Source organism: Carica papaya, chromosome 5 (genome assembly GCF_054855325.1).
Source record: "Carica papaya isolate Zhongbai chromosome 5, ASM5485532v1, whole genome shotgun sequence".
NCBI classification, from domain to species: Eukaryota; Viridiplantae; Streptophyta; class Magnoliopsida; order Brassicales; family Caricaceae; genus Carica; species Carica papaya.
In genome coordinates this window covers 950592-965927 of record NC_142313.1, presented here as the reverse complement: position 1 = coordinate 965927, position 15336 = coordinate 950592, and the positions used below count along the sequence as shown (strand labels likewise).

Genomic DNA, 15336 nt, shown 5'->3' with positions numbered 1-15336 from the left:
ACGAGTTCAAATCTCATTAAAAATATAAAATTTTTAATTTCGTTAGTCGTCGACTCATAATGTTTGATTCAATATGATTGAATACTTACTTCATTATTATGCTAGTTGAATTCAAATATCATTGAAAACATAAAATTCAACATTTTGCGACATATCAATTTATATATTTAATTTTATAAAATTTATGATTTGCTAAGAACATGATATTTTATTTAAATATTACGAGTTCGAATCTCATTAAAAACATAAAATTTTTAAATTTATCAATTATCGACTTATGATATTTAATTCCCTATAATTAAATACTCATTTCGTCAGTACACTAGTTAAATTGTGATAATTAAATAAAAATAAGTTTCGCTTCACACACTACTACATTTTCGTGTGAAATTAACATTTCGTAGCCACCGCAAAGTTCTATCATTTACGATTAACACAATTCGAACTGATATTTGATTAACATCAATGGGACCCCCTTTCCCTTCATAACAAACTTGGATTATACTTGCATACTTACATATATATATATATATACATACATGTGAATGCAATTATCACATGGTAAACGTGGTATGGTTCATATTCATATTCAAGTATTCAATATTCATGCATATAGACATATGTGTATAAGATTAAATTCTTGACACGAGTGGCCAAACAGGGAGATGTCGGTCCATCTCTAACCTTTTTACGCCTGCCAAATCTATGTTCGTTCCGAAATCCAAACAAACCTCAAATTTCGCCATTTTGACTTAAAAAGACAATACGCACACGTTTTTCTTTTCATGGTATTTTTGTTAATTATTATTTTTTTTTTTGGGGAGTATAAATTATGAATATTCGATTTAAATGGTGTGTGTATATATATATATATATTTTATATTTTTAAATAAAAATAAAAACTCGAGTTCTGACAAATTCCAAAAAATAATATAATTATCGTACATTCGGACAAATCAAAATCACAACACCCGACCCACTATACTCCCGGGTCGTCTTGGTGGGGACCACTTTGATTATTAAAAAAAAAAGGGTCATTTCCCGGTCAGATCGCATCCGTTATTGACCGTACGATGATACTTCACAAGTCAAATTGACACGTGTCGTTTGATCAGCCTGTCAAGGTCTACCTTCAAATAGACAGGATCGTACGGTGATCGCTTGCCCTCAGACAGACAAAAGAAAATCGCTTTACTCCCTAACCGTGACGTGTACCATTTTCTGGGTTATTTATTTATTTAATTTTTTATTATTTATAATAATCACAATTGTTCGTTGTGGAAAATGGTCGTCGTCTTCTTTCTATCTTACTTCCTTTTTCTTCTGAGGAAACTTACTTTCTAATTGGACTCCTTTGATCAGCTCGTTTTTGTCTCCGCTTATACTACGAAGAAGTTCTAGCTTGCCTTTTCTGTCTGTAACGAGGTTAATTTCTTCTTCCGTATTATCTTTTTTGTTTTCTGTATTTTTAGTTATGCTGAAGCTTTTTATTGATTTCTCGTGGTGTATGTTAATTCGATTTCGTAATTTCGTTTGCTGGAATGCAATTAAAGATTTCCTGCCGAGAGAGAGAAGAGAAGGGAGAGGGAGGAGAGAAGGAAGGAGGAGGAGAGGGAGAGATTTTTATTCCTTCGGCAATGGACGGCGCCGTTTCGGGGCGACTCGTTGGTTCGGAGATTCATGGATTCCGCACATTGGACGGTATGGACTGGACTGTTGTTTCATCATATGGAGAATTTTATTTAATGTCTAGTGTGCTTTCTAAAGCGGTGACACTAATAGTGCTCAAGAGGTTTACGCTTGCGCTATAATTTTAGAAAATGAAGACTACAGAGTTTTTGGGATTTTTGGAACTGCATCTTTTATTTATTTTTTGTTCCTTTCGAAGAAAAAGCGTGCGTTTGTTTGTATTTTGGTGTTTTCTGTAGTTGCCAAGATTTAACAGAGAAGCTTAAACAGTTGGTTCTTCAAACCAGAGTTTACTCTTGTTTAAGGATTGCCAACTGTTTTGCCCGGAAAAATTCCCGAAATGATGAAATAGAATGTATGAAATGTTGCAGAGAGTTATTTTTCTTTTCAACATCATTTTCTTAAACTGCCATAGTAGGTTCTGGTCACGTTTCTTGCTTTATGTCTTTCAATTACTTTCAAAAGACGTAAGCATTCTTTAATACAAACGGAGAAAATTGTTTTTCTTAATGGTTTTGGATTTGCTGGCAGATTTGGATGTTGTCACCATGTGGGAGGAGGCTAGAACACGGTGGCTTCGGCCAAATGAAATTCATGCAGTTCTGTGTAACTACAAATATTTCAGCGTAAATGTCAAGCCAGTGAACTTGCCAAAAAGTAACTACTGCGCACTTTCTTTATCATATTTAGTTTTGATATGGGCTTGGTTTCTAGTTTTTCTTTACCGTTTTCCCACATAAGAAGTCGTCTACCATAGCAGTAAACAACATATTTGTGATAGTTTTGTTATTTGTCCGTCCTCCTTTAGTTTACAGTGGATGCTTTATAAGATTGTTTTCTAAAAGCTGCTTTGTACAAGTGTTGCCAAGCTAAAGACTTTCCAGGCTCTTGTTTAATTTATCACCTGTGCTTCTGTTTTTTGAAGTGAAAGAGTTGCTGGAGAATATGTGTTAAGCTGATTTTAAGAGCTTCTTCTCATATCAGAAGCAAAACAAAAAATATTTAATTGCTATAGAGATTCTTATGTAACATGACAGGTGGAACAATTGTATTATTTGACCGTAAGATGCTGAGGAATTTCCGGAAAGATGGCCATAACTGGAAGAAGAAAAATGATGGGAAGACTGTTAAAGAAGCTCATGAACATTTAAAAGTGAGATTTTCCTATTTGTTATGTGCTATAGATGAATCTATTGCTCTGAAAATTGGTGGAGTTTCTCTTGGTGTAGATTCTAAAATTTCATGCCAACCATATGTTCCCTCAGTTTGTTTGTTGTAGACAATATGTTCCCTCAGTTCATATGATTATTAGCAATTATTATGTATGCATTGGACATGTAACAAGGTATTATGAGTCTGTTGTTTTCTAGCAGGAACATTGCATTACTCTGTAAAACCGTTTTACTAATGAAACCAGTTACATGTTCCTCGTAAACCAAATGTTTAACTGGAGCTGCTAACACCAAAATTAAAACGCTTTTTTTGGCTATTGCTTATAACTGCATCAGATAACCTGAAATTGATGTCGTTACAAGAGCACAGATAAAAGTGGTTAAATTTTCTGCAAAATTTGTTATGCTATTAAACTTTTCATGAAGGGATCTATCAATGATTCTTTTTTCTATTCCTTGGGATAAAAAATCGCAGTTATTCTTTGTTTTTCCCCTTGAGCTCTCGGTTTTCTCTACAGCATTACTTCTCTGAATTCATGCTACCTTTTATTGTTATTGATGCTCCAGTTTAATAAGATTGTTATTTTCATTTCTTTGTCCAGGTTGGTAATGAAGAAAGGATACATGTTTATTATGCTCATGGTCAAGACAATCCAACTTTTGTTCGTAGGTGTTACTGGCTGCTTGATAAGTATGTAATGGTCAAAGTTTACAAGGCACCTGTCACCTATGTTATTTTGTTGGATATAGAAAATAAATATCTAATGATCAATTAATGTTTTCTTACAAGACAGTATGATCTTTGTTCCTAGGTGTTACTGGTTCCATGCACTTGGTGTTTTGTAAGTTTGTGGATGATTTTCTGAATTTTGGCTCTTTTTTTTTTTTTGCTTATCTTGTTTCAGGAAATTAGAACATATAGTCCTTGTTCATTATCGTGAAACGCAAGAGGTTGGTTTTTCAATCCAGCTGTGTTTCTTAGATTTTTGAATGATAGATTTCTTTCTTTCTTGATTGTTTCTTTTCTTCCTTTGAGTAATATGCATTTGGTCATATCTTTATTTGTGGGTTCTGTTTACCTGTTTGAATAAAGTTAGTTTATTTGAATAAGTTTTATATGTGATATATCTTTGATGTTGATGCTGATGCAGGTTTCTCCAGCCACATCTGGGAACTCAAATTCTAGTTCAACCTCAGATCCATCAACCCCTTGGTTTTTGACAGAAGAGACTAATTGTGGAGTTGATAATGCATATTATGCACAGGAGAAAGAATCCCTAGGTGATGTTGAACTTTCTGCAAATTTGCATTTTCCCTTACAGAAGAACATGCTTTGTTTTTAAAATTATGTACGGAGAGTTTTGGTTCACATGGAAGAATATTCCCTGATACAGTAACATCAGGGCTTTTAAGCTCTTTAATTCATCTGTTACTTTTATATTATAAAGTAGATGTTTCCTCACTTCCCCAACCTTTTTTTTTGGTGGAGCCAGCAGAATCTGGAGACAGATTGACGTTAAAAAATCATGAACTAAGGCTTCACGAGATCAATACACTTGAGTGGGATGAGCTTCTGGCAAAAAATGATGTTAATTCAGTTCTACCTAAAGCAGGTGTCCTAAATTATATTCTACTAGCTGGAATGCCATCATCTTAATATGAGAAATAATAACTTTTTATTTTTATTTGTGGGTGGCAACGTTTCAGGGTTTGTCCAGCAGGGTCAAATTGCAGTAAATGGACCCACGAGTGATGTAAGTGGAACCTTTCTTCAAATCGTACTTGCATACTGTAACCATTGTCCCTTCTCTAATATGATTTTGTTTGGCTGCTTCTCTTTTGCAGCAGTTAATACACCTTGTCAGAAACTTTCCTGCAGAAGCTTAGATTGTGCTAGTTCATGAAAACTTATCCTACTTTCTTTTTTCTTAAAAACTGAAAGTGAAGCATTTTTCACTTTAATTCTATATTCTTGTAAATATATGAAAGGAAAACCAAGACAATGTTTACAAAATGAAAGTCAAAGATTTATATTAGTTTAAAATTATAAAATATTGTAGGCACACAGGCACACACTCAAATACCTGTATATAGCCATATATATCTTTAGGAATGAAAATTAGAAAGTGTTTTCTTGTACCAAATGGATTATTGTTCTTCTAGATTTCCATTAAAGAAAAGATAAATTTTATCTGTTGTTTCTACTTCTTTTCTTTTCTCTGTAATTCTTATCGATGTTATTGTGTATGTCATATTAGTTAATAATGTTAGAATGGATCTAACAAGTTAGTGAGAAACTGCTATATGTGAATATTGTATAAGAAATTGAGCTGATAAGTTCCTTTACAATGTGAAAAATAAAAGTTGAAGGACAAACTTCCTAGATACTAATTTCAAACCTTTTAGAATTTTATGAAAATAAAAAATAGGTTAATTAAACTTGTTCTTCAGATTTTTTTTGTTTTCCAAAAATAGTTTCAACTTTGCCAACTGCATAGATTTTTTTGAAAAATATATATTTTTTAAGAAAAAAGAAAATAATTTTTTTAAAGAAACCAAAATGGAAAAGGAAAACCTTTCCTTGAACTGAATTAGCCTTTTTTCCTTTGTAAGACATTACCATCTTTGGAGTCTTAAGAGTATATAGTTGATGTAGTTTAAGTTTCATATGTTCCCTTGCCCTGTCCTTGGCCAGTTATATTCATTGGATAACTGAATTTAGAGCTTACATTTCTTAATTACCAATTTATATCAGTCTAACCTATTTATCACTCAAATTATGTTGAATTCTGTTCAAGTTAGCACCTATTACATTATACAAAATTTACATGCCTACCAAATATCCATTCCTCTTGCCACTTATGCCAGCAAAGAAAACCATTCTTTTGTTGGGTCTCTCACTATCATTAACATTTTTTTTCCTTAAGGTTCTATATCCGAAATAACCGCTCAATGGTACTATATTGCAGGAAAGACAGCTTCCAGCCTATAATTTATCCCCAGAAAAATCTTCTTTCAGTAATTCATTAGTTCCAACTGTTCAGAGTGACATCCTTCATTTCGATCCTCCAGTGATCACTAGTGCTTCCATGGACGTTTTGGTCAATGATGGTTTGCAAAGTCAGGACAGCTTTGGAAGGTGGATGGATTATATTATTGATGATTCTCCAGGTTCAATGAGTGATCCTACTCTGGAGTCCCCAATTTCATCTGTCCATGATTCAGTACCTTCTCCAGTGATAAGTGATCTCCTATCTTCTGTGCCAGAGCAAGTATTTACTATAAAAGATGTTTCACCTGCCTGGGCCTATTCAAATGAGAAAACAAAGGTTTTTCATGAACTGTTCCTGAGCTATTTGAATGCTGGTCTGTCATTTTTGTTATTTCTTCTAGTCGATCTATTTTTCTTATTTGTTTTCAAGTGACCAAACATGAAAAGAAGATAAGTTGTTGTCTTGTGGGTTTCCCAAAAGAAGATTAAATGATAAATAGACACAGAATATAACAGGCAATAAAGAGTATAAAAATCAATGATTTATAAAGTGGTAAGAAGGATCAGTAAACATAATATTGCTTTGAATATATCTGTAAAACCTTGAAGAGATGTAGATGTCAAATGTTTGACAGTACGTGCCAAGTCCTCATTAAAAGCATAGATCACTATTGTTTTGATCTTCTTATTGCAAATGGACGTAGAAAATCCTAGCATGTTAGAAGTGACCCTGGTGTGGTAGGGGAATGAAATGGGCATCCAAGTACACAAATGTAATGGTATCTATATGCTTTTAGGAGCTTTCAGTGACCAACTGAATATAAGTTCCAAATTGGGTGGCCTAAAATCATTCAAGTGAATCATGGCTGAGAGTTTTGTTCACTAACAATGCCTTTAAGTTTGAAATGTATTATGACTTTCTATACTCTTGCCCTTGTCTATATTATAAATTTGATGGAATCTTCTGCATTATCACATTTGTCTTATTAGACTAGATCAATCTCATAGAGTAGTTGAGGCTGCTGCATGAAAATTTTGGTTTAAAGCCTCAAGTTCTGAGTTAATGTTGCTTTTGATAATTATGTCAGGATGTAGAGCTGGTTGATGGTGTAATATGTTGTGCTTGTGTGACATTCGGCCTATTATTTTTACTATTTGTCAAGTCATATTGCTCATTCTACTGTATCAGAACTGGTAGGACAAATAGCTCATTGTGTTGCATGAAAATTTGTGCCATAATGATGGTTTTATGTAGATGATATAAAGCTTGCAATCGGGATAGTCTAGTATTTTCTCTGAAAATTGGTCAAAAGTTTTATATGATAGATACCCTATCTTAATTAAGTTCCAACAATTATATTGTTGATAATGTTTTTTTTAAATAAATATATTGTGAATGAAATGTTTGTCCCAAAAATTTGATGTTAATGTAATTTTTCCTTCAGATTCTAGTTACTGGGTTCTTCCATGAAGCCTATCGACATCTTGAAAAATCCAATCTCTTCTGCATTTGTGGTGATGTATGTGTTCCTGCTGAGATTCTTCAGATTGGGGTGTACCGTTGTTTGCTATCACCACATTCCCCTGGAATGGTTAACCTCTATATAAGTTATGATGGCTATAAACCCATAAGCCAGGTTCTAAATTTTGATTATCGTGCCGAATTGTTGCATGATCCAGTAGTAAAGACAGAAGAGCTGTTCAAGTGGGAAAAGTTTCAACTTCAGACAAGGCTCTCTTATTTGCTCTTTTCTACAAATAAGAGCCTTGACATTCTATCCAGTAAGGTGTCACCAAGTTCCTTAAAGGAGGCCAGAAAATTTGCCCAGAAAACCTCTCACCTTTCTAATAGTTGGGCATATTTGATGAAGTCAATTCAAGACAATCAAACTTCATTTCCAGAAGCGAAAGATATGTTATTTGAACTTACTTTGAAGAACAGGTTAAAGGAATGGCTGATAGAAAGAATACTTGAAGGCTGTAAAGCCACTGAATATGATGCTCACGGTCAAGGAGTTATCCATCTCTGTTCTATCCTTGGGTATACATGGGCTATTCATCTATTCTCTTGGTCTGGCATATCATTAAATTTTCGTGATAAGCATGGATGGACAGCTCTCCACTGGGCAGCTTTTTATGGAAGGTAAGAGGTTTTATTATTCTGTTGATTTACACACATTCTCTTTGACTATTTGGTTTGTTCCCTTTTTTTCTCTTTAGTTCTTGAATCCTGTAATTTGTAGTGTTAACAATTGTTATCTCATTTTGTGATTGCATCCCAATTTTTCTATATTCTTGGTTCTTGGGTTTATGCTTTCCTTACATTCCACTTCCAGTCTCCAGAACACACCTCCCTCCACCATCATCGTATAATCAAAAGAATCAAGTTAGTAGGAACTGAGTTGAATGTAGTAGTATACATATTTTGTTGACATTTTCACAGAGTTGGTGGAAAACATGTAGCAGCATCTTGTTTACCTTCATAGCAACTATAAAGTAACCTCGAAATTTAAAGTTAACTGTGATGCTTCTTGATTCAAAAACTGAAGGGAAAAAATGGTTGCTGTTCTTTTATCGGCTGGGGCAAAACCAAACTTGGTCACGGACCCAACTTCCAAAAATCCTGGTGGATCCACTGCGGCAGATCTTGCATCTAAGAATGGTTATGATGGTTTGGCTGCTTTTCTTTCAGAAAAGGCTTTAGTTGCACAGTTCAAGGATATGAGTCTAGCTGGGAATGTTAGTGGCTCTCTTCAGAGCAGCACAACCGATAAAACAAACACCGAGAACCTCACTGAGGAGGAGCTGTATTTGAAGGATACGTTGGCAGCATACAGGACAGTTGCTGAAGCAGCATCACGGATACAGGTTGCATTCAGAGAGCATTCACTTAAAGTCCGAACTAAAGCAGTCGAGGCTTCAAGTCCAGAGGATGATGCACGGAATATAATTGCAGCAATGAAGATTCAACATGCTTTCCGCAATTATGAGACACGTAAAAGGTTGGCAGCTGCTGCCCGCATCCAACATAGGTTCCGTACCTGGAAAATGCGTAGAGAATTTCTAACCATGCGTCGTCAGGCTATCAAAATCCAGGTAAGCTGCTCCACCAACTAGTTGCTGGCTTAGGTTACATTAAAACCCGAGTAATGAGAATCTATTTTGGACAAGTAAGGTGTTAGTTTGATATCTATTTTATTTTATGAGTTGACTGAAGTTTGTAGTTGTTCCTTACCTGGTGGTTTTAGGCCTGTGGTAATTATTGTACTGAAAACATCCCAATTTGCCTTTTTTTTTCCTGGTGATTAGTGTTTTCATATTTTAATTAATCTAACCATGATTTTAAAATCGAATGGACATTTTTTAATCATCTTTCGGATGTTCATTTCCCTGATTTTCTTTATGATTGTGGCATTCTAAACATTATTTTATATCATGTAAACATTCAGGACTGACATTAAAGTGCATTATGTCCTTTGCAGGCTGCTTTCCGAGGTTTTCAAGTGAGGAGGCAGTACCGTAAGATTCTATGGTCAGTTGGAGTGGTTGAGAAAGCAATTCTACGGTGGCGTCTAAAGAGAAGAGGCTTCCGAGGTCTTAGTGTTGACAAGTGCGAAGATGTAGCAGATCAGGGTCAGGAAAGTGATGTAGAGGACTTCTATAAGACGAGCCAGAAACAAGCGGAAGAGCGTGTTGAGAGATCTGTTGTGAGTGTACAAGCTATGTTCCGTTCAAAGAAAGCCCAGGAAGAGTATCGAAGGATGAAACTGGCACATGATCAAGCAAAGGTGGGTTGGGTTATCCATCTTGAAGTTAGAAAAGCAATTTCTTTTGTACTTGGGCCAATTTTTATGGACCTTTTGTTTCTCTTGCAGTTGGAATATGAATGCCTTGAAGACTACGATACTGATTTGTTGAAACCTCAAGAGTTTCGGTGAGGAATGGAGTGTATGGGTGTACCATAGTGACGGTGGCACTAGAGGGTGCTAAAGACTAGCCTTTTCATCTTTGTAAATGCCAGTATTCAGATGGATGGGCACTGTTGACCCTTTCACTCTGCGTTTAAAGTTATGGAGGGGTTCAAGTTTCAATGTCAATACTATGAGATTTATGAGGCTGCATTTACTAGTTTTAGGTGATGGAATTTTCCAAATGCAGGAATTTCAATTTCCAACTCCACGAAGGGAAATCTTTCCACCGAGCTGAGCAGGTCTGGACATGGAAATTTAGGTATGCAGTTGAATTCAAGGCCGTATTTATCTTCTAGCTAGCTTGCCACTCCACTTCACAGCATGACCTATTTGTCAAATAGCATTGCAGAATCGTGGGTTTGCGAGACAGAATTCTAAGATGCCTAGACTTTAAATTCAGAAATAATATCCCGAAAAAAATTAAAATAAAATAAATCTGACTCTTTACTTCATGAATTCATTAATGGGTTCAAATTTAATTTTGAAAATTTAGCAGTTAGAAATATATATGATGAGCCTGTAGATTCACCAACCCAACAAGGGCATGGTATCATGAATTTTCGATCGTATGGTATTTTTGCTACTCTCACTAAATTGAAAGTTGGAAAATTTGTTCATATGGTGTGAGCTTCTTACAGTCTAACGCATTTGCTTAATTTGGAAAGGCGTATAAAAGGTTTAGAATTTGTATTGAGCGAATCCTTTGAATAATTGCAATTCCCCTTCCATTCGTAGAATTATTCAACAATGTTTTTTAAGTCCTTATATTTTTTTTTCCAAAGTAAATAATTGATTATTTATATAAAATTGATAGAAGAATTTTTAGAAATGGAGAATATATATATATATATATATATGTATCTATATAATAGCAGACGAGTGAAATTTATAATACTTATTGGGCCCGGTTCGGTCGGCAGGCGGAACCATCACATCTTGCCCGCGGTGGAGTCTCGGTTCAGTAAATTAGGGAAGGAACGCGTCCACGTGGATGTTTTCTATTGGTTATCACGCGTCATTTCTTAGGTTGCTGGCCAACCAGAGGCATCGACTGTCGTGAGCGGATGCTTACGTGGAAGATGGGTTATCGCGTTTTAGAAATTCGCGACAAAAGTCAATACTTTGACTTCTATGCGGAGGAGGTTCCACTACAGCCACATTTGTGGATTTTTAAATTTAATTTATGTATTATATTGATTTTATTTTTATTTTACTTTAAATAATTTTAAAAGATATTACGTGTTCAGATTAATCTACAAATATTTTTTAATTATATATATATATATATTTATATTATATTAATTATATAACATGTAAACTAAAATTAGAGCAAGAGGGAAGTGGTTTTAAACCTCGAAGTCTATAAAATTCAATGGTGTTTTTCTAGAGTGGTAATAAAGAGATGACTACCAAGAATCAGAATGTATTACTACACACAGGCTCTGTCCTTAAAAACACAAACTTGCAAATTGCCATTGATCAAATCTTTTCTCAAAAGTTACTACCTTCAATAACAGAGACAAATTAGGAATTACTTTTTCAATTTAATTGTAGTCAGACAATGGAAAAACGGAATGGAAGATTTCCCAGAAGAAGAAATTCTGGGTAACATGCTATTTTTCCCTCCTCCCCCCAAACACAAAAACTCTACTTGATGTATTGAGAGAGCCACTTGAAGCCATCACCGTATCCCATCTTGCGAACGATGCTGCACATGAAAACTTCCAAAGGTCGAACACTGGAATCTGTGAGATTCACCTTTCCCTTCCCAGTTGTGAAATTGGTAAGACCAAGATGATAACGAAGCTCGTCTTCCGAGGATGCATAGGGAATATCAATCTTGTTGCCAAGGATAAGAAAGGGAACATTCACTAGGGCCTCGTCTGAAAGAAGGGCATCAAGCTCCCTCTTTGACTCTGCAAACCTTTCCTTGTCATAGGCATCCACCAAGTAGACAACTGCATCCACCTGTTTAGCAAGAGGAGAGAAAACATCATCCAAACCATTAGTTCATGAACAACACACATATTTTTTGAAGTATCATATCGAATCGTCAGAAATTTGATAAGATATTGAAAGAACTAGAAAAAAGTAACAAGTTTATATTTCAGATATCACATTTATCATCACCGTGACATACAGAACATTTTGAGCTCAAATGAATCTGAGAACTTTGACGTTCAAAGAAGATAACAGTTACCAGAACCAATGCACACACTGCTCCTCTTGCTTTAGAAAACAAAACCATGACTTCACTTGTTAAGTTAGACAGTTCAATGAGCTCAAGACAAATATTCAACCTCTTAAGTGAAGGGATGGGATAAAAACATATAATCTGGTCTCTCGCATTTCCTACACACCCATTAATAAGTAGAGCTCTAATTCCTGGGAAAACTTCTTTCATTTAAAAGCCTATGCATAAAAGCAAATACAACCAGCGCCAGAAGAGACATATGTAAGCAAAGCTACTATTGAAACACCTAGTGGATTACGAAAGAGGTGCTATCAGCAAAACTTCTGTTCTATTTGTCAATATCGCCTTTCATGAATCAGAAAAACACAAAAGAAATATCTGAAATTATGAAAGAAAAACAGGTAGAGACAGAAAAACAACACTCAGTTGCACATCTAGCACCACAAAGATTCCATCTATTTTTGCAAAAGAAAAAAAGGTTCCCAAGGATTCAAGGACAAAGCTAATCCACCACAATTATAAAAAATGGATGATAGAAGCAGGGTATCGAAAAACTTTTCTTGACATGTTGGATTAAAGTATCACCAAATGTTTAACTTTGAAACATAGAATTGCCAGAGAAAATTAGAGTAAGAATCCAGCTAGCTAAAATAAAAACCCGAACAAATAAGAACCAATGACAGAAAACGAAAAGCAGAGTCTAAAACCAAAAGGGTACGACTACTAATAACATCCATTGACATCTGCTATGGTCCGAGACATTCATCTTGAAGAAAGCTCTGAAACCATATATAATAAGTGTCCCTCCCTCCATTCTATAGCCCGAGTCAAACAAGTACATAACGATATCAAGTAGAAACCATAAAAGATTTATCATAAATATAAAAATTCGAAGATATTACACAAGGACGAAAACAATAACCGAAGATGAATCGTTCTATTAGCATCATAGTAAGTTAACTTGTTAGATCCGCTACAATTAGAATAACAGTCATCGCCGTCAAAGAGGAAAAGCTTTACCTTTGCATAGTAATCTTTCCAGACTCGACGAGCGATCTGATGGCCCCCCAAATCAAACGCTTTGAATTTGATTTTGCCTATACTCAGCTCCTCCGATGTCGGGTGCTGTGTCGGCTGGTGCTGTACTAATCTCTGCAATTGAATCATATCAATACCGCCATCGATCAATCTCGACAGAACACCCAAAAACCAATTGATTGAAAAAAGATAAAAATAAAAAAAAACAAGATACAAACAAAATCAAGAACATGATTATCGCCGAGAAAATTAAAAGCCGGAAACCCCTTGAATTATTCTCACCTCATCTTTCAACATGTGAAGGAGAGTGGTCTTTCCGGCATTATCGAGACCTAAGAAAAGAATCTTAGCCTCCTTTTGCCAGAGACCCAATGATGCAAGGACCCCATAGAACCAATCTACGATAAACATTTTGTTTGGGGGTTCCCCGAGCTTAGATTTGGAGCTGAAGAAAAATACTCAAAACGATCTGCTAAGAGTGAGCAGAGCTATATGTGGAGATCCAATAGGGGCAAAGGACCAGATCGTTTTGATTGAAAGAAGAACTGTGACAGATCCAGTGAGGATACGAAGAGCGATGAATCATAAAATGGGGATCTGGTTATTTGCATTTGGGTATTTGTAATTTTGTATTTATTATTATCGGTTATTATTTATTTATTTATTTATTTATTTTCACTGTACAGTTCAGCGCTGTAAGCCTACAACTGGAATTTTGAGGCGAATCCAGAATTTTATTTAATTAATTACTAATAAAAATTATATTTAGTTATTTTTATTAATTATATAATATTTTATTTTGTAAAAGGAAAATTGTCAAATAGTTATAAAATAAAATATTTTTGTTTAATATTAATTTTTTTTTTAAAATTTGTTACCAAATTTAACAAACTTATATAATTTGCCTAAATGGGCTTATTTCTGGATTGGAATTTTCATTGGGCTAATTTCAGGCCCAAGGGTATTTTTGTCATTTTAGTATCTATATAAATACCTTAGCCCTAGGGTTTCAAGGGACCTTCTCGCTTGCCTCTCTTCTCAGCAGTCGTCGGCGGAGTCGCGCTCTCTCCATTTTCGTCAGGTTTTTTTTTTTTTTTTTTTTTTTTTTTGTTTTTTTCATCTAAATCGATGTCTCTGCTTCGTTTTATAGCCTTCTTTCTGGTGTAAGATTCTCCGCTAACTGTTTCGTTTTTTACTGTGCGTTGCAGAGATGGCAAAGTCGAAGAATCACACAGCTCATAACCAATCCTACAAGGCTCACAAGAACGGGATAAAGAAACCTAGGAGGCACCGTCACGCCTCCACCAAAGGAGTATTTTCCTTCTTCTCTTGCTTTGTTTTTTGTAAAAGAGAATCTTTTGATTGTCGATGCTGATAATGTTCGGTGTCGATTTGACGGGTTTCAGATGGATCCGAAGTTTCTGAGGAACCAGAGGTACGCAAGGAAGCACAACAAGAAGAGCGGCGAGACGGCAACTGAAGAAGAATAGAGATGGAGAAATTTTTTAGCTAACTAGAATTGTTTTTTAGCTTTCGCTGGTTTATTTACTGTCTAGTTATATGATTTAACTAGATTTCTCTGTGTTGTTATTTTTCTTCTCTCAAATTTACAACGTTTGTGGCCGTGTGCACTGTGTTAAAACCGATGTTTGCAAGAAATCTCAGGACATGAATTTTACAATTTTGATATCTTGAGCTTACATCCGTTGTTTCTTTATTTTCTTAGTGCATTCTCTGTTTCTTTCTTCTCCCACTGAATATTCTCCAGATGAAGCTCGCGAATTGGTCGGAAAATTCCTTGTAGTCACAAGTTAGAGGAGACATTCTCCGTGCAAATTGGTAGTGTACTGAATATTTTGTGTGACGGATTTGTAAAATCAATCTGAAAATTTTGAAAGAAGTGGAGCTTGAAAATGGCAAATCGAATCAACAATCTTTTTACAAAATCAGCATATTATAATTACAGTAAAAATTCCGAGGTTTGGTGATTTTAACTTTACCCTTAAAAGTTTTAAGTCTTCGATTAAATCTCATTGCATTATTTTGTATGTATATTTTTTTCCAATCGTTTGTTCATATTATTTTATTCTTGTTCAATTTTTTGCATTTTAATTATTTAATATACAAGAATTACTTATATATTAAATAAGTTATATTTTATTTATATTATATTCTGATATTATACGCATGAGATTGCAACCACCCAAACCATATTTTGTTTTAGGTCCTTTTGAAAAAGCATGTTTGAAGGATGGGGCTAAATATTTGGAAAATACCCAA

At 34.9% G+C, this 15336-nt stretch overlaps 3 protein-coding genes and 1 non-coding gene across 4 annotated transcripts; 2 read left to right on the top strand and 2 right to left on the bottom strand.

Moving 5' to 3' along the window:
• Positions 1-1265: 1265 nt before the first annotated feature.
• Positions 1266-9974, top strand: LOC110815246 (calmodulin-binding transcription activator). The gene is made up of 14 exons (XM_088220062.1): positions 1266-1425; positions 1554-1701; positions 2221-2346; positions 2727-2842; positions 3464-3552; positions 3767-3812; positions 4013-4142; positions 4358-4474; positions 4569-4615; positions 5831-6190; positions 7299-7996; positions 8403-8949; positions 9336-9641; positions 9729-9974. Exons 2-14 carry the CDS (start codon positions 1638-1640, stop codon positions 9789-9791), a joined length of 2709 nt encoding a protein of 902 aa, XP_088076188.1. The 5' UTR covers positions 1266-1425; positions 1554-1637; the 3' UTR covers positions 9792-9974.
• A 1293-nt stretch (positions 9975-11267) lies between these two features.
• On the bottom strand, positions 11268-13686 carry LOC110815261 (small COPII coat GTPase SAR1A). The gene is made up of 3 exons (XM_022042961.2): positions 13339-13686; positions 13039-13170; positions 11268-11792 (listed from the first exon to the last, which is right to left on the bottom strand). The coding sequence occupies exons 1-3, from the start codon at positions 13465-13467 to the stop codon at positions 11472-11474; spliced, it is 582 nt and encodes a 193-aa protein (XP_021898653.1). The 5' UTR covers positions 13468-13686; the 3' UTR covers positions 11268-11471.
• LOC148253647 (small nucleolar RNA snoR83) lies at positions 12276-12403 on the bottom strand. Its single transcript, XR_015821041.1, has one exon. It is a non-coding gene; the product is annotated as a small nucleolar RNA snoR83 (small nucleolar RNA).
• Positions 13687-13980: 294 nt separating the features above from the next.
• LOC110815237 (large ribosomal subunit protein eL29z) lies at positions 13981-14756 on the top strand. The gene is made up of 3 exons (XM_022042924.2): positions 13981-14137; positions 14265-14368; positions 14463-14756. Exons 2-3 carry the CDS (start codon positions 14267-14269, stop codon positions 14544-14546), a joined length of 186 nt encoding a protein of 61 aa, XP_021898616.1. The 5' UTR covers positions 13981-14137; positions 14265-14266; the 3' UTR covers positions 14547-14756.
• The last annotated feature ends 580 nt before the right edge of the window (positions 14757-15336 follow it).